The sequence below is a fragment of the Mesoplodon mirus genome, assembly GCF_964341445.2.
Source record: "Mesoplodon mirus genome assembly, chromosome: 10".
NCBI lineage: Eukaryota > Metazoa > Chordata > Mammalia > Artiodactyla > Ziphiidae > Mesoplodon > Mesoplodon mirus.
Genome location: NC_138986.1, coordinates 1,600,781 through 1,625,812, shown reverse-complemented (window position 1 = coordinate 1,625,812; position 25,032 = coordinate 1,600,781). Strand labels below are relative to the sequence as shown.

At 50.1% G+C, this 25,032-nt stretch overlaps 1 protein-coding gene across 1 annotated transcript; it reads right to left on the bottom strand.

The window, feature by feature from the left end:
- Positions 1-2,731: 2,731 nt before the first annotated feature.
- DACT2 (dishevelled binding antagonist of beta catenin 2) lies at positions 2,732-12,238 on the bottom strand (the record flags this gene model as incomplete). Its single annotated transcript, XM_082634097.1, has 4 exons — positions 2,732-4,326; positions 5,113-5,376; positions 6,363-6,495; positions 12,002-12,238. 4 exons carry the CDS (start codon positions 12,236-12,238, stop codon positions 2,732-2,734), a joined length of 2,229 nt encoding a protein of 742 aa, XP_082490223.1.
- Between the last annotated feature and the right edge of the window lie 12,794 nt (positions 12,239-25,032).

Here is a 25,032-nt window from a genome sequence, read left to right as displayed (position 1 = left end):
GCGGCCTGCGGGGTCCCCTCCCTGCCAGGAGCCCGACGTGGTCAGCTCAGCGGGCAGAACCGAGGCCCATTTTCAACACCTTCGATGAACTCCTCCTGGCAAACCCTGAGGCATAAACAACCTCGCTCTATAAGAGGAAGCAAACCCAGGGAGGTTACGGAGACGCCTGGGGCCACAGAAGAGCTAACTATGGCCCAGCAGGGCCTGAACCCTGGGCGGTGTCCTTCTGATGAATTTGTGGGGAAGCAAAGGCACCTGGGCCCCAGGCAGATGGGAGGACATGGCACCAAGCACCGGTGAGGAAGTAGCTTGGGGCCTTGGGCAGGCAGATGTGTGTGTGTGTGGGGGCGGGGGGTCAGCAAAGCTGGGGAGAGACCAAGACAGACGGAGAGAGAGAGACAGACAGACAGAGGGTCAGAGAGAAGGAGGCAGAGAGAGAGAGAGGGAGGGAGGGAGGGAGACTGACTGATGACTGACTTGACGTCTTATCACCGAGGGCACTCTCTGTCCGCAGATGCCACAGTTGCATTTTGCTTGGAGTCTGCATGGGTTTTATGGTTAGTTTGCTTGGGTAGTTGGCATGATTAGTTTGCTTCGTTAGTCTGCTGGTTGCACAGACAGGCCCGGCATCTTCTGGGTGGGGACGCATTCCTGTCTGGTTGTGCTTTGAGACCTGAATCATTAGGAAATGGATCCTGGTTTCTGAGAAAGATAAACAGTCAGAAATCCCCAGGGGCCCGAACCCACTGCATCCCCTTCAGCACTGATCTCACATGATCTTGGCCAGAGACACAGCCTGAGGGCGGAGGCCCTGCTGAGGACGAAGGAAGTCTGCAGTTTCCAAATACCGGAATTCAAAGCCCCCCGAACTGAGAAAAACTCCAACAGATTCAAGAGAGGATGTCAAACAGAGCAGGACACACTCTGTAAAGGGAGCTTCACGGCCATTTCTCCAGGGTGGCCAGCAAGGCGCACAGACTGTGGACACTGCTGGGGCCGAGGCGGGGCCGGAACCCTGGCTCTGGATCCTCTCCCAGGACCCTCACCTGCTCAGCGGCCCTGGCAAATACCGGGTGCCCATCACCTCTTGTGCCACACGGTTGAGATTTAGACCATTAAAGAAAATGCCCTGTGTACTATCTTTTATCAAAAAACCCCACCACGGGTGGGTTTGACTTTTTTTCCTCCAAATATCAATGCAGTTTTATAGAAAGCTCAGGAAGACCCTTTCACCTTTGTTAGTAAGCGGATCCCGTGAAGCCCACGTGGGAATTCTATCCAGATAGACTCAAAGTCTGCTCTGGGCCCTTTGAAATGGTTGCATTTTTGAGACAGAAAGAGAGTGACAGAAAGCAGCCACTCTCCTTCACTTTTGGAAACCTCTGCCCAGGTCAAACAGGTGGACTTCTTTGTTCTAAAATGTTAATCTTTTTAAAATGTCAATCTCTGAAGTGCGTCCTGAAACTAGCTGTTCGTTACATGAATATCTAATGTCTAGTATAAGATCTACTACCATTTTAGCTTGTTTTCTTACCATTTTCCTTCAAAAGTTCCTACCAACTGTGCATTTAGCCCCAGGGCGGGGCTGTGGCGGTCCAGAGCCCCACGTGGGCTACTGGGGAAGACGTTCCCCACCTCCCCCGTGCCTTCTTTCTACCTCCAGGCCCACAGAAGCAGCTTTGAATAATTCAGGATAAAACTGCTTTATGAACTGAAGATGTTGCTCTCCGCAGGCAGCTTCCCTGAAAATCCTACCTCCCTGAAAAGTTGAGGGAAATTTCCTTTGAAAAATATACACCATAAAAGGGTTTCTTTTCCAAAGCTTTTTTTTTTTTTTTTTGCGGTACGCGGGCCTCTCACTGCTGTGGCTTCTCCTGTTGCGGAGCACAGGCTCCGGACGTGCAGGCTCAGTGGCCATGGCTCACGGGCCCAGCCACTCCACGGCATGTGGGATCTTCCCGGACCGGGGCACAAACCCGTGTCCCCTGCATCGGCAGGCAGACTCTCAACCACTGCGCCACCAGGGAAGCCCTCCAAAGCATTTTTATGCTCAATTCAGGAGTGTTGGGAAAAGTGTGGAGTGTACTCATGTGAAATGCATTTTCCCACCCCGGGTGAGAGAGTGTCCACATGATGGGGAAGGATTCGGGTTTGCTGAGCACCTACTACATTCCTGAGGGCAGGGAGGCTAAAAGGGAAAGACTGACTTGCAAAGACAAAGGCATAATCGGCTGTTTATTCATGTTGAGGGTTTGACCTGGATTCATAGTCCAACCCAGTTTCCAGAGCACAGTCCTGCAACCATTTCTTAAAGGGAATGCTTTTGGGGAGAAACTGTTCCACAGGCTGGGGTACACCGAGCGCCCAGCCCAAGTGGAACAGGACGGAGGGAAGCAAGCACGGGGCTCACGGCTCAGGCAGCTGGGAGGCTGGTGCCCCGACAAATCTGCAGTCCCGGAGTTCTGGGTGAAGGTCTCCACTGGGGCCAAGGTGGGGTGACGTGCCCACAGTCACAGCCTAACCTGTGGGGCGATGCAGCCAGGGACGGGCCCATCGTCTCCTCTGAGGGGACTCTTTTGGAAGGGCAGCTTCGGGGAGAAAACCAAGTGTCCAGGTGACACAGACCTGCACATCCAACACCGTGCGAGGCTGGGCCCGGCCTCAGCCACGAAAGGTCCCTTTGTGTCTGTGGCTCCCGGGCCCGGACGGGCCCTGCCATCGCCCAGCGACCTCACACCATGGTCATGACCTTCAGTGCGGCCGGCTGGAACCTGCGGATCTTCTTCTTCAGGGCCTTGGAGGCCTTGACGCGGCACAGCCTGGGCACTGGCGGCAGAGGGGGCCTGGAGCTGGCCGGGGCCCGCTGGCTGGAGCTCCCCCCACCCTGGCCGCCGCCCTCCGAGGTGCTGCCACTGGACTCCCCGTCCCCGAAGCGGTTGGCCGTGTGGTCGCTGGCCTCGTCCCCGCTGCTCTCCGCGACGGTGGAGCGGAAGAGGGACGCACACTCGGCCGAGTGCTCCGAGCCGTCCGACCCGCTCCTGGCTCGGGCGTCCTGGCGGGGCAGCCTGGGCCTGGGTCTGGCGCACACGGGCCGCGGGCCGCCCCCTCTCCGGGCCGCCGGCCTATGGGGCCCCAGGCTGGGGTCCGGGCGGGCCCGGGCTGAGATCTCTACGGAGGACTGCCACCTGCGCTGCTTCCTCCGGGCCTCCCCGCCGGTCGCCACCAGTGGGGCTGCTTCCAAGGGGAACAAGGCCTGAGCTGACGCCTGGTGACCCTCTCGTCGGGCCACCAGCAGGGGGACGAAGAGGGACACGGGGTAGAGGCTGGACTCAGAGCAGGACCGGCCGGGCGCCTCCCTGGCCAGGGTGGGCCTCCTGAGACCACCTCCCGACTCAGGGGGCGGCTGGGGGCCCCCGAGGGCGCCCCACTGAAGCTGCGGCCCCCCAAGCCTCAGCGCCTTGTCGCTGGTCCCCCTCTTGATCTTCACAGGCTTGGCCTTGGGGGGCCCCGTGGGGGAAGCTCCTCTGGCAGCAAAGTGCGGGCGGACACAGTGTCCGGGGGCCCGAGGGGGGCCCTCCCCTCCCGCGCCCCCGCCCGGCGACCTGCCTCTGCCCGTCCAGCCGTGGAGAGCTGGCTGCTGACCCTGCGAGCAGGGAGCGGGGGCCTGGCCACAGCCCAGCCAGGGGGAGCCTGGACGGGCCTCCTGGTGCACGCAGCCGCGTGAGGGTCTGGGGCCCTCCTCTGGACGGCTGCTGGGGTGCAGGGTGCGCACAAGGGGCACAGGCCCCGGCTGCTCGACGCTGTCCCCACGGGCGGCCCCACTCTGGGCCTCCCCTCCCACCTCCGCTCTCCCCCGGGCGCACACTGTCTTCTCCAGGCCACCTTCACTGTCCGCCCTCCGGCCCCCGAGCCCCTGCGGGGATAGGGACGCCTCCCGTCCTGGGGGTCCGCGCTCTCCCACACTGCCCCTCGCGGGCGGCCCTCGGCCCTGCAGTCGCAGCAGCCTCTCTATGTAGGCTCTGGCTGGGCCAGCCTCGAGGACCAGTCCAGTCCGAATGGAGCTCGGACCTGTGGCTCCAGGGAGGGGCCGACTGGGGGGCGAGGGGCCATCGCTCGGCACTGTCTCCTTGGTCAGAGTAAAGAGGGGGCTCTGCAAAGCCACGGCGTGCAGGGGGCTGGGGTACGGGTACACCTCCCTGCCCCCCTTGGACACCAGGTCACACTGGTACTTGGGGTCCATGCCGCGGCAGAGGAAGGAAGTGGCCTTGGGGTGTGCCCTGGCTTTCTGGAGCCCCACTTCAGCCGGCAGGACTCTTTCAAGGTCACCTGGGAAGGAGAAAAAGAACAAAACATAAATAAGGGAAGAAGCAAGCACAGCCCTGGGGCACGAGGCCCTCCCCCCGGGCAGGACGAGGCCCCGGCCTCACACGTTCCTTGCCTGGACACGCTGGTGTCCTCTGTACATGTCCCATCACCCGGCTCCCATCACACTCCTTCCAGCCACAGCCTAGAAGGTGAGTCCTAGACCCTGACGTTCAGTCCTGCCCTTGTTCACCGAAGGTGCGGAGGACGCCCAGGGAGATGGGGCGCCGGTGACCACACGGCCATCGGGACAAGGTCTCGGAACAGACCTTCCCTGAGGCGTTCACAGGTGTGCAAGAAAGAAAACCCATGGATCCTAACGGCCCAGGTCTAGCATAAGGAATAAGATGCATCTCTTCCTTCTGGGACCCTCTGAAGAAAAAGAACGGCTCTTCCCTGGCTGGTGGGGGGAACTGCATGTGAGCTGAACTCGCTCAACGTCCACGTGCAGCGCTGCTCCCACCCTAGTCCCCGGCGGCAGCCACGAGGGCTGTGGAAGGGTGTGAACGGATGTTCATTTTAAATAAGACGAGAAGCCTTTTATTGCAACAGCCCTGCTACAAGGAACACAGGTGGGCGTTTGATGCCTACCTCCATCCAAAACCCAAAAAAGCCCACAGAAAATATGGGGATCGGGAACTGCCCCCCTCCTTGTATGGGCTCGGAACCACCCCCCACCGTGTTTGGGGCTCGGGAGCCGCCCCACCTGGGATGGGGCTCAGCGCCGCCCCCGCTCCCGCCTCCCCTTACCTGTGGACACCGGGCGGGGCCGGGACTCGCCTTGCAGCAGCTGGCCGGCGCCCACCTCACTGGCCTGGGGCTCCCACGCAGGCAAGGGGACCCCACACACGGTGGTCTCATCTGCTGACCGGGGCCGGCAGTCCCCCGCGCCGGGCCTGGCCTCCGGGGTGGCAGGCAGCACAGCGCCCAGAGAGGAGGACATGCAGTCGCTGCACACGGACGTGCAGGAGGTGGACAGGGAACAGGACCCGCCGTCGCTCAGCTCGTAGAAGCCTGCACGGGGGCACAGAGGCTGTCGCTGTGGTCTGGGGGGCCCTGCGCTGAGGGGCTGGGGGTCTCAGGGAAGCGGGCCCGGGGGCGGGGAGGTGCCCGGGGCCGGAATGCCCGGGACGCCGCCCCACCTCTGTCTCCTGTTGCCCACCACCTGCTCATCCCTCTCCTGGGCGAATGGCTCACGTCCCCCCGTGTGACCTCCGGCTTCCAGCCCCGGAAGAGGGAGCCTGGCATCCTCCCCCGCCCCTCCTCGTGCCCGCCAAGCTCATCTGAGGCAGGAATCAGAGAAGGGGCAGCGTCTGGGGAGGGCCCCCGGCCCGGCCCTGCTACATGATTGACAACCCAGACCGTGACAGGATTTTGCAAACTGAAAAAAAGCGAAAGACAGGGCAGAGAACACTGTACTTGGGAAGACGCTGGTCTCCTGGGTTTGCCGTTTGAGCTGCTGTCTGAGCCTGGAATCTGGAGAGAAAGCCCATGTGCCCAGGACCATGAAGGTCAGAACGACCCTAACCATCGCTACGTGACCTTGAAAGGAGGGCGCACAGGGCCGCAGGGGAGGAAACTGTACTGATTTTAGACTGTAGACTTAAAAAAATACTCTTGCTGTCACATAAAAGTTATTATTTACAATCTCCATGTTGATTCAACATAAAGGGAACCCAGAATCCGTCTCAGTCCAGAGAAGGGTGAGAAACTCATGGGTTTTTTTCCATCAAAAGCAATATTTTTCCAATTAAACAATGAGTATGTACACACCCACTCTCTCCCTCTCTCTCCCCGTTTTCCCAAGTGCATTTAAATAAAAGTATTAAAAGTATTTCATCTTCAGTATTCTCCAATAACGTGCTCTTTCAGGCTTGCATACAGCTCCTGACCCTCTGGTGGCCTGAGCACAGAGGCGGGTTCACCACGTCAGCCCTGCCGGGCAGTGCTGCTCCCCGGGGTGAGCGACAGAGGGTCCAGGGCCCGAGCGGGCGCCATACCCGAGCTGGGCCTGCTGTCGCTGTCCGGGGCCTCGCTGGAGGTTCTGCGCACGTCCAGCTGCAGCTCGCTGATCTGCTGGTCCAGCTGGTCCAAGTGGGTTTTCAGGCCGACGTCCTGAAGTCTTAAACGGTTCTCAGAAGGAAAACAGGGAGACATAAAACTGCTCTGTGTACAGAAATGGAAACTGGAGGCTCCACGTGAAGCTACATCACACATACAACTTAACTCCCCAAACCCACAGGCCAGCTCCCACCTGACAGCTCCCACTTCCTCACATCAAACCACCTCTATGACCCCTCCCGCCTCTAGGACCCCTCCCACCTCTAGGACCCCTCCCGCCTCCAGCACGTCTTCCCAAGTGCAGACTTTTCTTTGCCAGCAATTTTCAATTAGACATTTCTTTATAAGAATGTGGAGTAATACAGCTTATGAGAGTGGAATGAGGACCAAAAACAGCCAAGGACACCCACTCTGGCAGGAGCCACCGATAATATTTTCAATGTCGTTTTCCATCTACGTAAGAATCTACTTTCCCAGGCTCGCGCCTCGTGGGCCTTGCGTTTGGTGCCCGTATCACCACGTTCCTTCACCGCAGCCCGTCCATGGCACCTGGGGAGGGCTGAGCTTTCGGCTCTTCAGGGGGACAGGAAAGTCCCCAGGAGAGAAAAAGGCCCTGCCTCTGCAGAGTCTTAGCTCCCATATCACAGGTGGCATTTTGAACGGTTACGGTTTTGTAGGGCTTTCAGGGAAGAGGGAGGGACGCTGCAGGAGGAAAAAGCTCAGCGCCTGGGATCAGCGCAGCCTGAACACCTGCCCCAGGAGGCAGGATCTTTCTGGTTTAGGGTCCACATCTCAACTCTGTCCTCCGAGGCTCTAGCTTCTCCAGGCCTCAGCTTCCCTGGCTGTAAAACGGGTTACTGTGAGTGTCAACCACACATATCTGTGTGTGTATATCATGTAATATACATATAGCACCTGCACGTGGTTAATGCTCACAATATACATTCACACACATACACACACGTGAATCATATGTCTGTAAAACAACACTGTTTCATAAATGCTGACTTCCCTCCTTCAGTGATAAAACTTCACCTTGTTTTCAAGGTCCACTACCTAAATTTCTTGCTTTGATTAGCAATTAAGTTTAAGGCAAATAATTAATGAATGGGATTATGCCGGTCACCCTGTTTGAGAAAATGATCAATTGTGTTTCAAATTCTTATATAGGAAATGAGGAATTACTTCAGTAGCTTCAATAATCTGAGAAGTCAGTCCAAGGGGGAAGCAGGTGGCGGGAATTTCTGATTCTTATGGGAGAACTACGTTGGCGCAGACTGTTCCCATACCACCAGGGGCAGGGGCCCATGGCCCAGCACCTGGTGAGTGGCAGACCACCACACCCAAATCCACTTTCCTCAGGACCCAGTGCAAAGGTCTCAGAACAACCTCCAAGTTTTGTAGCAAGAGAGTCTCCCAGCCTCATGTAATAGTATCTGTAAACATGACACTACAAAAACCCAGAATTTAATCAAAACGTACACACCCAGGACCACCCAGAGTAGCCTGAACATCCTGGCACGTTTTCACAAAGGGAAACGCTCCGCAGGTGGACGGCACTACCTGACAGCCAGAGCGGCAGGGGCAGCAAAGGTGGGCTCCCGGCCCATCACTATCCAAGTAAAAAACACTCAGACAAACGAAGGGAATTTTTACTGCAAATGACTTTTCTTCTAATGTCGTAAAATGAGACCACGGTACTGGCAGAGAGTTCAGTTCCTCTGTTCGTCCACACTTCGACGTTTAAAAACATGGATTTGACCCCTTCTCTTCCAAATCACGATGTCCTCTTTCTTCCGAAAGGGGACCTCTCTGGATTCCATAGATGGCTTCTCTCCTCCCTCTCCAATCCCCCTCCCCCCAAAAAAGTGACCCTGGCGTGTTTGTGCTGGAATAATTGCTTTGTGATTAATGTTTGCCCAGCCCGGCCTACAGCCGGTGGCTTCTGATTAGTGTCGAGGGGCACAGCCACACAGGCCCCCGGGTGCCCTCCGATGATTACTGCGTCCCCAGGACCCTGGTGCGTGGCAACAGGGCTTTGTCACTCAGGATTGGCACTGTCCTCCGTAACCCTTCCCCCGTCCCTCGCTGGGGGGTTTTATGTCTCTGCTTTTCATTAACTCCTTGGTCTCTAACTCTGTGCTAAGTCAAAGGTTCCTTATGGCACCAGGACCGAGCATAACCCACTGCAGAGCCAGGCACACAGCATCGACTTCCATGTATTTCTGCAGGGAAAATGTGTTACAGAGACGTCAGCGCCGAGTAAATGTGACTGCTGTGTCACACGGGTTCCCTCCAGAGCAGCGAGCCAGCCTGTGCGGCCACCAGCCCTCTCTACTCACCGCAGGCCTTCAGGCTCAGGGGCGGGGCAGCGCATCCTGTCTGAATCCCCTGAACCTGGGCGAGGGGCAGGGGTTCCGGTGTAAGGGAGAGCACAGCCCGGTTCCCAGGAGCTGGGAGCCCCGGGGCATCCACACAGACCCCAGGGCTCCCCGCCACACCCGTCAACTCAGACTCTAGGGCACGCCTGGGAATCTGCATTTTGACAAGCTTCCCTGGGACCAATTTTTTATGACCACAGAAGTTTGAGAACTTCTACCTAGGGAATGCCATCCAAAACGAATATCTGGCTTAGCCGTTTCTTCGAGATGTTGACTTTACATGCCATGAAAGACTCATCCGATTCCCACTTGCTTTGCCCTTTTGCTCCCCATCTACAATCCGGCTTTCCAGCCTTCTCAAACCTTTACGGCAGATTGAGAGGACAAAAATGAGAAATGTCCCAAAGTTCAGGATACAGAGGTGGCGTCTAAGACGCCTCCGCCCTTCCCTTGAAAGCTGAGAACACGCACAGGAAGCATTTTCTGCATGAGTTCCATGGTACTGCAAGTTCCCCGTGGGTGGTACACACCACCACCTAGCGTGGAAGGAAGTCCTCCAGGGGCCGGGGCCACAGCTGAGCCTCGGGGATCACAAGCGCTACTGCCACAGAAGGAAGCCTTGCCCAGCCCCGTGGATGCTCCCCTCCTCTGTGACCCTGAGCGAGTTCGTTCCCCTGAGAGGTCACGGAGCAAGCATGGTCGGTCCAAGGAAGACACCAGACGTCCTGACCACAGCCGCAGACCCTCAGCTCCTGCAGTGCTCAGTGCCGGCACCTGCCAGGGAGGAGGAGATGCTGCCATTCAGGGTCAGGGCAAGTCGTGACCAGCAAAACAACCACCAGGAAATTCCCCAGCACCAGTTTCCCTGCAGGTCCCCAGAGCCTTTCCTCACATCCCACCTGGGGTGCCCGCTGGCGCCTCCTGGTGGGAGATGGAGCTTCCAGGCTCCTCCGGGGCATCCAAATCTTTCCGCGTCAGTGTTGCTGGGAACATAACGCTTATAAAAATGGGAATGGCAGCCTCTTCTCGGGGAATGACAGTCTCCCTGGAAGGCACAGACAGGTGAGCACAGGACCGGCCAAACAGTAAGGGCTGCTTTGGTCAGAGGTCATGGGGGTTACATTAGCTTAGAAATCTAGAACGTGGAGATAGTAAATACTGAAATCATCTTCCGCTTTGTTACAGCAGTAAAACTTGCTCATTTCCTTATTCAACAAATACTAAGTACCTACTGCGAGCTTCCTGTTGTGACTGTAGACACAGCAATTAAAAAGGTGTAGCTCGTTCGTTCTGGTAAGTGTTAATGTGATGACTTCTCCTAACTGCAGTTTAAATCCCCCCTGAAATGCTCAAGCTCATTCTCACTTGGGAACGTCTGTGGGACAAAGCTGCTGAGGGTCAGATAAAAGTTCTTCCTGTCTCCACACCTGAATGGTGATCCATGCCCCGGTTAACCCCAGGGTGTGGGTAGGAGGGGCCCCGATTAGCCGGGAGTTACTGAAGTGTGAGCCTGGGGCTGCAGATGAAGGCCTTTTGATTGTACCCTGCATCATAGAACTAGGATCACTCCTACTTTTTTCTCTGTAAGAAAAATGTGAACGTGTTAATCGCTGGGCTGGTGTCACACACATTCAATTATTCTTCTCTTTTGCTCACATAATCTGTGCCAAGAACAAAGTTTCAAGACAAAGGGTGCGTGTTCCTTCTGGTCCCCACATTAAAAAATAAATAGATAAAACAAAAGAAAACCTGTTTGAACTTCTCTCCCAAAAGGCTACCCGTAATTGGAGGCTGAGTGCTCACAAGTCTGATTTGTATATTACTTAAGCCAAGTTAATCATCAACTGGGTTCTAGCTCCCCAGACAGAACAATTCACAGCAGCATCGCAAAGCTCCTTCCTGCCACACGCATGTCATGCATCTTCCCAGGCTCTGTGTGCCTCTCCAAGCTCCAGTGAAAGGTAGGATGTGTCTGGGTGCACACATGCACGCACACACACACCCCCACACACACAGGTAAGCTAAACCTGCAGCTGTGACTGGATAAGATGGGGGGTGAGAAGCCTATGAAAGTTCCACTCGGTAACTAGCTCCTTCCTTTGCAAAGCAGCCGCGGAATCACAGGACGAGAGGCTGCACAGTCAGGGCCCCCCCTTGCCATGTGGGAAGATCGCAGGAGTCCTGGGACACATCTTAAGACGCTGAGCTTCCCGATTCTCTAATCCAGAAGCAGCTAACAAATCATTGACACGACTGCGCTAAGCTGATAGCAAAGCAGCAGCCTCATCCAGGCTACTCTGTAAAGACGGCAACCTTTAAACAGGGCAGATTTAATTTCTCATTTAAAAGACATTCCCCTTGAAGTACTACAGTCAACTCTACCAAATAGACATCTTTCAATACAACCTTCTAATTTTTCCTTTAAAAAATACTGCAACCCTGCAAAAAACTCTTTTGAGTTTTTTCCAATACATGAGATGAAACCATACATTAGATAAATAACCGAGGCAATCACCTGAGAAGTGTCTTCAGTGGTACAAAAGGGACCCGCGTTTGGAGGAGCCCTAGCAGCGGGGAGAAGGCCGGTGGGAAAGCAGGCCCAGGAGGCCCAGTGGGGTTCCACCGCCTCTGCGTTCAGAGGACACACCTCTTTTCATAGGTCAGGTTACATTTTAAAGTCGGAGAGGCCCTCATCGGATACATGCTCTCCCCAACATCTCATTACAGTGACACGACCCCAGAGCTCAACCTGAACACATCACTGGGGACAATTCGGGGGACACTTGGCATGCTGGCACTGCTGTCCCCAGACCCACGCAGCAGGGAGAGGCTGGCACCGGGAGCAGGACACCAGGATCCCAAGTAGCCTCCAGCAGGGAAAACCGATTGAATGCGTTCTTATCAGCAAAACTCCAACCAACAGGAATACCTCCTGAAGTCTGTCTGCGCTGGGAAGTAGGCAGAGCCGGGCGCAGCCCCGATGCGCGGCTCGGCGCGGGCGGCCCGGCCGGGCTGCTTTCAGGGCCCGGATGCCTAGCCTCTCGCCTCAGGCCTCCGCGTCCCTCTCATTCGGGACCGAGCTGCGTCCCTTGAAATCGCCGAGGGTGCCCCCCGATCGGCCGGGCGGCCCGTCCGCCTGCTGCTAGCCGGGTGGACCGGGTCCCCGCGGCCCCGCGATCCCCGCACGCGCTCCTTACCAGCTGCTCCTGCAGCGCCGCCAGCGCCGCCTCCAGCCGCAGCTCGTGGGCGCGGGGGCCGCGGGGGGCGGCGGGCCCGGGCGGGGGCTGCACGGCCAGGGCGCCCCACACGCGCGCCTGCTGCCTGGCGCGGAGCCCCTGCAGCTCGTGCAGCCCCGCGAGGGCCGCGCACAGCCTGGCGCCCACCCTGCGGCGGTCCCAGCCCGCGGGCCCCGGCGGGCCGCCCGGCGCCCACATCCCGCGCTCGACCCGCGCGGCTGCCCGGAGCCTCCCCGGCCTCCGAGCGGCGCCGGGCGGTGCGCGCGGCCTCCGCGCCGCCTCTCCCCGCCCCCGGCCCGCGGGTCGCCAAGGCGGGGTGGGACCTATCGGTGGCCGCGGAGGCGGTGTCTGCACACGCCCAGGGGTCACAGCGGCCGCCCCCGGGCCCGCCCCGTCGGCGGAGCCCCACGCCCTTGGGGACCCGGGCCGCGCGCTCCGGGGCGCCCGGAAGGCGCGCGGTGACCCTCTAGGGGCCCCGAGGGAAGGAGGAGCCGGGTGGGCGCGGGTGAAGGGGCGAAAGTGGACCAAACACGGAGAAAGGTCTTGTTCAGGTTAAAAGCAATGTTTTTAAGGTAAATTATTGGATAGTTCCCCATTGTAAGGACCGTGTTACCGTTATGAACTCACTAGCACTTGGGAAAAACTCCACTTTTCCTGGAAACCTCAGCTTGTCTTTTTTTTTTTTTTAATAATAGTAGCTTTATTGAGATATAATTCACATACCATTTGATTCCCCTGTCTAACGCGTACAATCCAATGGTCCCTTAGTATTGTATATTCACCAAGTTGTGCAACTATCACCACAATCAATTTTATAACATTTTTACCACCCCCCAAAAAAGCTCGGTGCCCCTTGGCGGTCACCCTCCATTTCCCCGCTGCACCCAACACTAAGCTGCCTGTTTGGGAGGTTTTATATAAATAGAATCACACAATAGGTTGCCTTTTTTTTTTTTTTTAAAGAAGGTGTTGGGGGTAGGAGTTTATTTATTTATTTTTGCTGCGTTGGGTCTTTGTTTCTGTGCGAGGGCTTTCTCTAGTTGCGGCGAGCGGGGGCCACTCTTCATCGCGGTGCGTGGGCTTCTCACTATCGCGGTCTCTCTTGTGGAGCACAGGCACCAGACGCGCAGGCTCAGTAGTTGTGGCTCAGGGGCCCAGTTGCTCCGCGGCATGTGGTATCCTCCCAGACCAGGGCTCGAACCCGTGTCCTTTGCATTAACAGGCAGATTCTCAACCACTGCGCCACCAGGGAAGCCCAAGGTGGCCTTTTAGGACTGGCTTCTTTTACTGAGCATATTTTCAAGGTTCATCCACGTTGTAGCAAGTATCAGCACTTCACTCCTTTTTATTGGTAAATAATGTTCCGTTGTATGGCAGGACCATTTTTTATTTATCCATTTATTCCTTAACGGGTTGTTTCCACTTTCTGACTATTATGGCTGTTCATGTACAAGTTTTTGTGTAGAAATATGTTTTCATTTCTCTTGGGTGTTTACCTAAGAGTGGAATTCCTGGCTCATAGGTAACTTCTGTGTTTAATCTTTTGAGGGACAGCCAGGCTGCTTCCCAAAGTGGCTGCACTGTTTTACTTTCCCACCAGCATTGCATGAAGGCTGCAAATGCTCCACACCCTCACCAGCATTCGTCTTTTTGGTCTTAGCCATTCCAGTATGTAGGAAGTGGTATCCCATTGTGATTTTGATTTCCATTTCCCTGATGGCAAGTGATGCTGGTATCTTTCCATGCACTTATTGGCTATTTGTGTGTCTTCTTTAGAGAAATGTCTGTTCAGATCGTTTGCCTATTTATTAAAACTGGGTTGTCTTTTTATTATTGAGATGTAAATATTCTTTATGTATTCCAGATACAATTCCATTATCAGGTATATGATTTGCGAATATTTTGTTCACTCTGTGGGCTATCCTTTCACTTTCTTGATAATGTACTTTTCAGCAAAAAGTTTTTAATTTTGATTAAGTCCAATTTATCTATTTTTCTTTTGTTGCCTGTACTTTTGGTGTCATATCTAAGAAACCATTGCCTAATCCAAGGTCAAAGATTATTTCTGTGCTTTTTTCTAAGATTTAAAAAATAGTTTTAGTGCTTACGTTTAAGTCTTTGATCTGTTTTTAGTTAATTTTTGTATATGATGTGAGGTAGGGGTCCAACTTCATTTTTAAACGTGTGGGTATTCAGTTTTCCCAGAACCGTTTGTTGCAAAGACAATTCTTTCCCCATTAAATTGTCTTGGGACATTTGTTGAAAATCAGTTGATTCAGAAAAATCAATTTCTGGATTCTCAATTCTATTTCACTGGTGTATATGTCTATCCTGACGCCAACTCCATATCGTTTTGGTTACTGTAGCTTTGTGGTAAGTTTTAAAGTCAGGAAATGTGAGTCATCCAACTCTGTTCTTTTTCAAGACTGTTTTGGCTATTCAGGCTCCCTTGCATTTCCACATGAATTTTAAGATCAGCTTGTCTATTTCCGCAAAGAAGCCAGCTGGGATTTTCACGGAGATTGCAGAGGAATCTGTCAGTTGATTGGAGAAGTATTGCTACCTTAAGGTTGAGATGTCTGAACTATAAACGTGGGATGTTTTCCATTTGTTTAGGCCTTCTTCAATTAAGAGTGTTCTGTAGTTTTCAGTGTACAAGTCTTGCACTTCTTTTGTTAAATTTATTTCTAAACATTTTATTCTTTTTCAAATTATTGTAAATGGAAATGTTTTTTGATTTCATTTTCAGAATGTTCATAGCTAGTGTATAGAAATAAATAACTGATTTTTGTATATTGATCTAAACAAACTTGTTGAATTTTTTATCAGTTCCAATGGATTTTTAGTGGATTCCTTTGCATTTTTAAAAATTTTCAAGATCATGTCATCTGGAAATAGATATTTTCACTTCTTACTTTTGTATCTGGATGCTTCTAAATTCTTTTTCTTGCCTTATTGCTCTGCCTAGAACTTCCAGTACATGTTGAATGGAAGTGGTGAGAACAGGCATCCTTGCCTTCTTCCTGTTCTTGGGGTGGAGGGAGGAGCATTCAGCCTTTAACTATTGAGTATGATGTTAGCTGCAGGTTTTTCTTTAGATGCCTTTTATCAGAATGAGGAAGTTCCTTTTGATTCCTAGTTTCTTGAGTGTTTGTATCATTGAGTTTTTCAGGTTATTTTGTGTTTCTTTTGTGTTTTCCTTGGTTGTCTGCACTTGTCTTATCTAATATTGAGAAAAAACATGAGACTGAGACTTAAGAGGTCTCAGTTCCAACCTCTTTTGCCTTCAGTTTTCTCAACTATATAATGAGTGTATTGAAGATTGCTGGTGCTGCTTTTTTTAAGTAAAAACATTTATGATTCCTCCTTACATTTTGTTCCAAAGAGAGATTTAGAGAGAGGGAGAGACTGGATATGATCCCTTTATTGGTTATCTCTCTTCTCCCCATCTATGACTCTCTTAATGGTGTCTTTTGGAGAACAGATGTTCTTAATTTTTATGGAGTCTTATTTATCACTGATCCTGTTTGTGCCATTTTAAAGAAATGTTTGCTTCAGGAAATTCAGGCTCTTGAAGATATTATTTAAAGCTGCTTCTAGAAACTTTATTATTTTACCTTTCTTATTTAGATCTACAATCCACATAGAATGGCTTTTTGTTTATTGTATGAGACAGGGAGATCACAATTTACTTTTTCTCAAACACATCCCAGTGCAATATTTATTGCCCCAAATACCTTAGTGTGTATTTCCTACACAAAGGTATTATTTTAACCAAATTCAATCATTAAATCAGGAAACTGATTTGATTCATAATTACCATCTAATTTTCAGGTCCAGTGCAGGTTTTACCAATTATTCCATTTAACATCCTTTGGATCAGAACAACCCCCTCCAGACTTAACTGTCCTGTCCTGCTGGTCTCTGTCAGCCTGGAGCAGGGGCCCCATCTATCCTTGGCCTATGACTTAGCACTTTTGAAGACTGCATTTTCAGAACCCGTTATTTTGTAGGATGCTCCTTGATTTCCTCTTGCTGAAGTTTCCTCCTGGGTCAGGTTATGCTTCTGAGGCAGGAATACCAAAAGTGACACTGTACTCTTGTACATCTCACCAAGGGGCACATAGCTTCAACTTGACCATTCCTGACACTGCCCACACTGACCACCTCATCTGTATCAATAGCTCTGTCTTTCACCTGTCCGTCTATCCGGTCATCTGTCTGTGTAAGATCTATCCAGCATCTATCTATCTATCTATCTTTTCTCCATTCCTTCCTGCCTGCCTTCCTTCCTTCCTTCCTTCCTTCCTTCATCCATCCGTCTATCTACCAGTCCATTTATCTATCTATCTGTAGCTGATCAATTGTTCAGGATAGGAAGGGAGGGGAAGTGGGGGAAGAAAAGAAAGAAGCAAGAGCCCAAAGAGTGCTGTTGGGTTTTATCCTCCATGTGAGGCGGCAGGAGGAGGGTCCCGGAGTCCTTGGTGCTGGCCTAGGGCAGTGGGTGGGCAGAAATGCTGGACCGCCTTTGCTGAACTGTGGGCAGCTGTGCTCCTGTCTCTGAAGGTGGGCACACCTGGGGTTGGAATGAAGGGCTCTATATGGCCAGTTGCCCCTACACTCTGACCTCTAATGTTCTGAGATTTAGGGGTGCATTGAGGGGGGCTGAGGGCTCTCCACTCCCCAAAATGTGCCGGGAGCCTTGCTGAGGGGGAGGCTCCTGCGTCCTTAGTGCTCTTGGGAGCGGCTACCACATTCCTGTCCCCTCCATCCCTGGGGCGGGAAGGATGCTGGGTCTAGACTGCAGCTCCTGCCCTGAGCTTCCATGAGGCTCGCATGTCAGCTGTCACCTACACTCCCCTGGGGTGACAGTGTATTCAGGTCGCAGGGGCGGGCCTTTCCTTTGTGAGTATTGGAGGGTCTGAAAGTATGTGACTTATTCAATGATCATACATCCACGTAGCTGAAAAGATTATTATTTAACTATAACTAAATAGCAATGAAAGAAATGTTTCTAAGATGCCAAGAAAGAACAAACTGAATTAAACGTTGTAACTGTAAGTGTATGAAAAGTGCACCTGCATACCAGCAGGGCTTATGGAGCATAAGACAATTAAGACAGTCATTGGCAAAGATGGCAGTGTGGGAAGACGCTGAGTTAGCGTTTTCCCACAACTAGGGCACCTGACGGCCGCTGGTGGGGGAGCCTGACGCCCAAGGAGACGGGAGGAACCCCCAAGTGAACTGGTAGGATGTGGGGGGACTGAGGGGGAGGAGAAATGGAGGCCAGACAGGATCGGAGCCGCAGAGGCCAGGGAGATCAGAGAAGCAGGCGGGAGGGACCCTCCAGGAGGAGTGGGAGAGGAGTGGAGGGCGATCGCCTGGCTCACTTGGGCACGGGGAGACTACTGAGCTCCCAGGCCGATCCCCTGCCCTCCAAAGCCCCCTCCAGGCTGCGTGGGTCCTTGGGGGCATAGGAGGGAGTCTGGGGAGATCAGGAGAGGCAGGCGGGAAGGGCTCTCCAGGACCAGAGGAGCAGGAGAGGAGAGGAGGGCATTTGACCCACCCACTCGAGCCCAGGAAGCCTGCTGGGCTCCCAGGTGAGGTCCCTGCCCTCTGAGACCAGGGGTGGGGGCCACGCCTAGGCCCCTTCTGCTCCTTGAGCCTAAGCCCCAGCCCCCACAGTCCCCAGGGCCTTTTCCAGCCCTGTGGGTCCTGAGCATAGGCCCCACCCATCCCCCAAACCTCGCCCTTGCTTAGGCCCCGTCCTCCACAGCCAAGGCCTTTACTCCCCCCCCTTTTTCTTTTCTTTCTCCTTTTTTTTTTCCTTTTCCCTCCTCCTCTTTTTTACTATTGTGGTACTGATGTACCTTCTGGTTGTTGATTCTTCTATATTTTTATTTTTATATTCTTTCTGACATATCTGTTAGTTTCCTAGTCTAATTTTATTTTTTACTTTGTTATTGTTCTCTTTTTTTCTTTTCTTTTCTTTTTTTTTTTTGGTCACCGCATGCAGCTTGCAGGATCTTGGTTCACAAGCCGAAGGTCAGGTGAAGCTCCTTCAGTGGGAGCTCTGAGTCCAAACCCCTGGACTAACAGAGAACCTCAGACCCCAGGGAATATTCATCAGAGTGAGGTCTCACCGAGTTTCTCATCTCAGCACCGAGACCCAGCTCTACCCAACAGCCTACAAACTCCAGTGTTGGAAGCCTCAGGCCCAACAACCAGTAAGACAAGAATACAATCCCACTCATAAAAAAAATTTTTTTTAATGAGATGGCAAAAAAATATGTCACAGATGAAGGGGCAAGGTAAAAACCTACAAGACCAAATAAATGAAGAGGAAATAGGCAATCTACCTGAAAAAGAATTCAGAGTAATGATAGTAAAGATGATCCAGAATCTCGGAGATAGAATGGAAGCATGGATTGAGAAAATACAAGAAATGTTTAACAAAGATCTAGAAGAACTAAAGAACAAACAAACAGAGATGAACAACACAATAACTGAAATGAAAAATACACTAGAAGGAATCGATAACAGAATAACTGAGGCAGAAGAAAGAATAAGTGAGCTGGAAGACAAAATAGTGGAAATAACTGCCAAGGAGCAGAATAAAGAGAAAAGAATGAAAAGAATTGAAGACAATCTCAGAGGCCTCTGGGACAACACTAAGTACACCAACATTCGAATTATAGGGGTCCCAGAAGAAGAAGAGAAAAAGAAAGGGTCTGAGAAAATATTTGAAGAGATTATAGCTGAAAACTTCCCTAACATGGGAAAGGAAATAGTCACCCAAGTCCACGAAGCACAGAGAGTCCCATACAGGATAAACCCTAGGAAAAACACATCAAGATGCATATTAATCAAACCAACAAAAATTAAATTCAAAGAAAAAATATTAAAAGCAACAAGGGTAAAACAAAAAATAACATACAAAGGAATCCCCATAAGGTTATCAGCTGATTTTTCAGCAGAAACTATGCAGGCCAGAAGGGAGTGGCAGGATATACTTAAAGTGATGAAAGAGAAAAACCTACAACCAAGATTACTCTACCCAGCAAGGATCTCATTCAGATTCGATGGAGAAATCAAAAGCTTTTCAAACAAGCAAAAGTTAAGAGAATTCAGCACCACCAAACCACCTTTACAACAAATGCTAAAGGAACTTCTCTAAGTGGGAAACACAAGAGAAGAAAAAGACCCATAAAAGCAAACCCCAAACAATTAAGAAAATGGTAATAGGAACATACATATCAATAATAACCTTGAATGTAAATGGATTAAATGCCCCATCCAAAAGATACAGACTGGTTGAATGGATACAGGTCATGGAAGCAACCTAAGTGTCCATTGACAGATGAATGGATAAAGAAGATATGGCACATATATACTATGGAATATTACTCACCATAAAAGGAAATCAAATTGAGTTATTTGTAATGAGGTAGATGGACCTAGAGTCTGTCATACAGAGTGAAGTAAGTCAGAAAGAGAAAAACAAGTACTGTATGCTAAGGCATATATATGGAATCTAAAAAAAAATTGTACTGATGAACCTAGTGGCAGGGCAGGAATAAAGATGTAGACGTAGAGAATGGACTTGAGGATATGGGGTCGGAGGGGAAGCTGGGGTGAAGTGAGAGAGCGGCATGGACATATATACACTACCAAATGTAAAATAGATAGCTAGTGGGAAGCAGCCGAATAGCACAGGGAGATCAGCTCCGTGCCTTGTGACCACCTAGAGGGGTGGGATAGGGAGGGAGGGAGGGAGACGCAAGAGGGAGTGGATATGGAGACACGTGTATGCATATGGCTGATTCACTTTGTTGTACAACAGAAACTTAACACAGTATGGTGAAGCAGTTATACTCCAATAAAGATCTAAAAAAAAAAAAAAAAAGACTGCCATTGGCAAATTTGCTGCGGTGGTGGGTGGCTTTCTCCACTGTGCTAATTTACTCTCTTTTTGATCAGTTTATTTGTGCAATAAGCCAATATTCACATACACATGCACACAGCACATACTCATGCACACAGCCCTACATACTATTAGAAAACTTCTTTTCCCAATCAGATTGCCAGAGATCTAAAAGAACAGTGATCCATTGTAGCAGGAGGTGGTGGGATGACGAACCCTCACAAGCCCTCCTCCATCTGACCCCTGCTGGGCACCCCCTTCCTCACCGACACCCCGTCCACTCCACCTCAGTCTCCTGTGGCCTCTCAGATCCCCAGGGCCTTTGCATGTTCTGTGCCCTCTACCCAGAAGGCTCAGCCTCCACATCTGCATGACCTCCCCTCCCCTCCTCTCCTCTTTTTTCAGATCAGTTTCCAGTCAGGCCGGCCCTGACCTTGCTGCGCCCCTGGGGCTCACTGTCCCCTTTTATTTTTCTCAGCACATCATCCTCTCACATTCTTTATAGTTTGCTTGTCTGTTATGATCATTGTTCTTTGTTTGTTTCCCCCACTAGATTGTAAGCCTGGTGAGAATAGAGATCTTTGCTTTTAAACTGGTGTATTTTAGTTGCTAGCCTGGCTCCAAGTAGCTGCCTAATAACATTGGCTGAATAAACACTTGGTAACTTGTTCACCATTGAGCTGAAAGAAAATTTTAAAAATTATGTCTGGGACTTCCCTGGTGGTCCAGTGGTTAGGACTCAGTGCTTTCACTGCAGGGACCCAGGTTTGATCCCTGGTCAGGGAACTAGGATCCTGCAAGCCTTGCGGCATGGCCAGAAAAAATAAAAAAGGAAAAAAAATTATATCATGTTTTTCTTAGATCATCCCCCATATGGTATAACATTTTCTAACATTATTGAGTTTTGTTACAAAAGTAATATGCAAGGTTCAGGAGATATGTAAAGAAAATTTAATATCATCTCTCCATCCCCCTTGGATTAAACCTTCTTTATGTATTCTAAGGCACAGCCTTTCACAAACCTATCATCTATCTATCCATCTACATATGTATGTGTCTATCTATCATCAATGTATGTATGTATGATGTATGTATCTATCCATGCATATATGTAGGTGTGTGTCTATGTATCTATGTATCTATCTATCCATCTATCATTATCTATTTATCCAACTATCTATCATTCTATCTATCCATCTATGTATGTATTTATGTATGTATCTATCCACCTGTGTATGTATGTATCTATCTATCCATCTATGTATGTGTGTATGTGTCTTTCTATGGTCCATGTATGTGTGTATGATGGATGGATGTATCTATCCATGTATGTATGTGCCTGTATATCTATCCATCTGTCCATCTATGTATCATTTATAACGTCACTTTTTTCTCTTACCCTACACATTACCCTATAGTTTCATCATCATCTAACTCTCTGCATAGATAGCTAATGCTCCATTCTATGGATATACTTTAATCATTCTTCTATTGATGAGCATGATGTTGTTTCCTTACTGTTTTCCTACAACAGCACTGCTACAAAGAGCACCCTTCTACATATGGCCTCAGTATTGCTGTTTGTTTCTGAGGCCACCTTCTCAAACGTAGGAGTTCTGATGTCAGAGAGCGTCTGTGTTTTTACCTTAATGTCGCAAGGTTGTCTCTCACAAGGGTTGTAACAAACTCCCCAGATCATGGCTGATGCCAAATATCATCAGTTAAAAATACTTTTTCTTGTTTAAGTGGTAAAAAATGGGATCTCAGTATTTATTCAACGTCCAGCGCTGTGGATTTTGTGAGTGTGAGCATCTTCTCACGTGTCCATCCGCAGTCTTCACTTCTCCTGGGAGCTACTCCCTCGTTTCTCTGCTGCTGGTCTTCATTTCACCATAGGCAGGAGCTTTCCCCGTGTGCTGGGTATTTGTCATGTGCACTGGATGTACTTTCCCCCTCAATCTCTTGTTTCTCTCCAGCTTTGTGTGTGGCATCCTTGATGTATCAGCACTTCATTGTTTTTCCTTTTTTCCTTTGTGCCTTTAATGATGCCCTTCTTACTTCAAACATTCTCCCCCATTTCACCCTGAAGTCAGTATTTTTGGAAGTTTTATTCTGATATTGTCTGTGTATCTTTCTTCCACCCAGAATTTATGTGGCATCTGGTATAAGGTAGGATTCTAGCAATTTTCCCCGTGATTGTTTAATTATTCGAGCACGGTCACCTTTTCTTAAACAAACATCCCTTTCCCACTCTGTTCTACATCACCTGTGCACCTGGAGCTGTTTCTGGCCCCTCCAGTCTCTTCTTCTGACCTGTTTGTCTGCACTGATGCTAATAATTTACTATCAAATCCCAGGGAGAAGTTCACTAAAGTAGACCTGTAATTGTTAACATGGAAAAATGTTATATGTGATACATTGTTAAGACAAAAAAGCAGATTGCAAATCACTGTGGCTCCATTAAAAGGTGTGTGTGTGTGTGTGTGTGTGTGTGTATTTTGTGCACAGAGTGTGAAAGGCTGAAAGGCTATACACTTAAAATGTTAGTAGCAGTTACACCTGGGGAAGGAGATTATAGATGAATTGGTCTCTTATTGTATGTTTATTTTTATTTTGTTTATTTATTTATTTATTTATTTTGCGGTACGTGGGCCTCTCACCGCTGTGGCCTCTCCCGTTGCGGAGCACAGGCTCCGGGCGCGCAGGCTCAGCGGCCATGGCTCACAGGCCCAGCCGCTCCGCGGCATGTGGGATCCTCCCGCACTGGGGCACGAACCCGCGTCCCCTGCATCGGCAGGCGGACTCTCAACCACTGCGCCACCAGGGAAGCCCTGTTTATTTTTCTATAAGCATTACCTGTGTAATTGAATATAAAAGTTAAAAATTTAATGCCTCTCCTTGACCTACAAAATAAAAGCTACCAACTTAGTTTTGTCTTCAAACCTCTCTAGCTATGGTCACATTCATATAGTAGTTAAGAGAAATATTAAACATGAAGAAAGCTATTGGCATTCCTTACCTAGGGCTCGATAAAGACTATAGCGGCTTATTTATTCTGATTAAAGGGAATGACGTTAATACAGTTGTAGCCAATCCACACTGGCCTATATGCATGTTAAACCAAACACATGATATTAATAATTATAGTCTTGCCAAAGGCAGATGGGATTATGCAATTAGGTTCTGCATCAGCGCAACCATCAGCAGATAGATTTCCCTTTTTCTATAAAATCATCTCATGGAGACGATTGGGACCTCATGATCTCCTGCCACGCAGACTTCTTGGTCCACTTCCCGTGTCTAGGGCTCAGAGGGTGGAGGCTCCTCGTTGGCTCTGGTCTGTGGTTCCTGGGCTGGAGCTCCATCGCGTGCAGTTCTTCCCTTTAGAGTTCTGGCAATTGCCCCCCTCAGGGTCAGGAGAAGATGCCAGCAGTGTTGTGTAACTGACACTGGACTCCAGTAATTCCAAACACCTGCTCAGAAAAGGGAACGCCTTCCACCTTGGAGGCGATGACGGGTCATCAGGGGAAACTGGTAGAACACATTCAGGATGGAGCTGGCATATGGTCCTGGGAAGAGTGGGGACCAGTGAGCTCTGCTGCTCACGCAGACTTGCAGCTGGTGATGTAGGTCGTCTGATGAGACCCACGTTTGTCCTGATGGAAGTTTGTCACATAATGATGCTTCGTTTGGTTTTGAAAAACTAAAAGGATTATTGACGAAGTCTGAATTCACATTTGTACAAGTTTTCAGTGTTTCTGGATGTTCATGATGTACCTTGAGAATTGTCTCTATTTTGACTTTTCTTTGTAAAATGTGGATTTAATACTTAGCAGTAGGACTTGCCATTCTTGTGTCTTGATGGAGTGGCAAGAAGGGAGCCCGTGCACGTGAAGCTCCACTGAGCTTCCCCGAGAAAGGCCTCCCTGGGGTGTGGATGTGGAGAGGGTGCCTCTATGCAGACATGCATGGCTTGAGAACCTTTGGCATCAGCACCCAACAGACAGCGGGGCTGAAATTCCATGTAGCTTTTGTCCGAAGCCACCTCATACGATGGTATCACTCATTCAGACTTGGACGTATTGAGTTGATGTGGCGTGACTTGATCTGCACAGTCATAATGAATTTCTAAGCAAGAAAGCCACATGCCCAGGAGCCAAATAAATGCACTATGTTCTGTCACTGGTCCGGCCTTATTTACTTGAAAAACGAAGTCATGTCTTAATTAATTGTAATTAATTGTCTTAATTACTCCTCTTTCCCTTTTCTTTAAATTCATCATTTAAGAGTATTATCTCAGCAGCTTTTCAATCTTCACTCCTTCCCTGATGACCGCCTGGGTTACTTGTTTTCTCAGAACTGTGAGATGGCAGATAATTGGTGAAAAAGGCTCAACGTGCCTTTGATCTTGTGCTGGCACAGAGTGATGGGGGCGTGGGTGGCAAAATAGAATGTATTTGTGTGTGTCTGTGCGTGTATTGCTCTGTTAAAAACACAGAAGGACACTGTGTCCTATGGTCAATTAGTAATGCATAGTCATTTTTGTTCCAAGATTAAAATTGGAAATCTGTAGCCTTTTGTAAGGATGAAATTGAATTGGAGAAGATGAAGCTACTTGTAACTTCACTTTTATTGTGTTTTATTATTCCACCATAAAGGAAACTCTAATGTCTGCATTGCTACATATAAATGGTAACTCAGAAGGTGACTATTTTCTAGGGCCATCCATCATTTGGATAATGGTGGTTAGTGTCACCTTTTATGTACTTCTAATTGCGTTTCATGGTGCAGACAGATGTTGGTGGTCCAAAGCTTATTATAAAGTGTCTACATCCAGTCCTCTAAGTCTTACATGTAATTCTCCTACAGTTCTTACAAAGTGCGCATTAACGCATTATGCCACTTTTCAGACTCTGTGTGTCCATCCGTCCGAGGTGGGTCTTGAAAGGTCAACAGTATGTTTAATTACGCAGTGATCTGGGGCTAATGTCATGAGGCGCCTACCATATTCTCCCTACTTTTGGGTACTCACTATCAGATATTTTCTCTTCACATGTGGAAATAACTT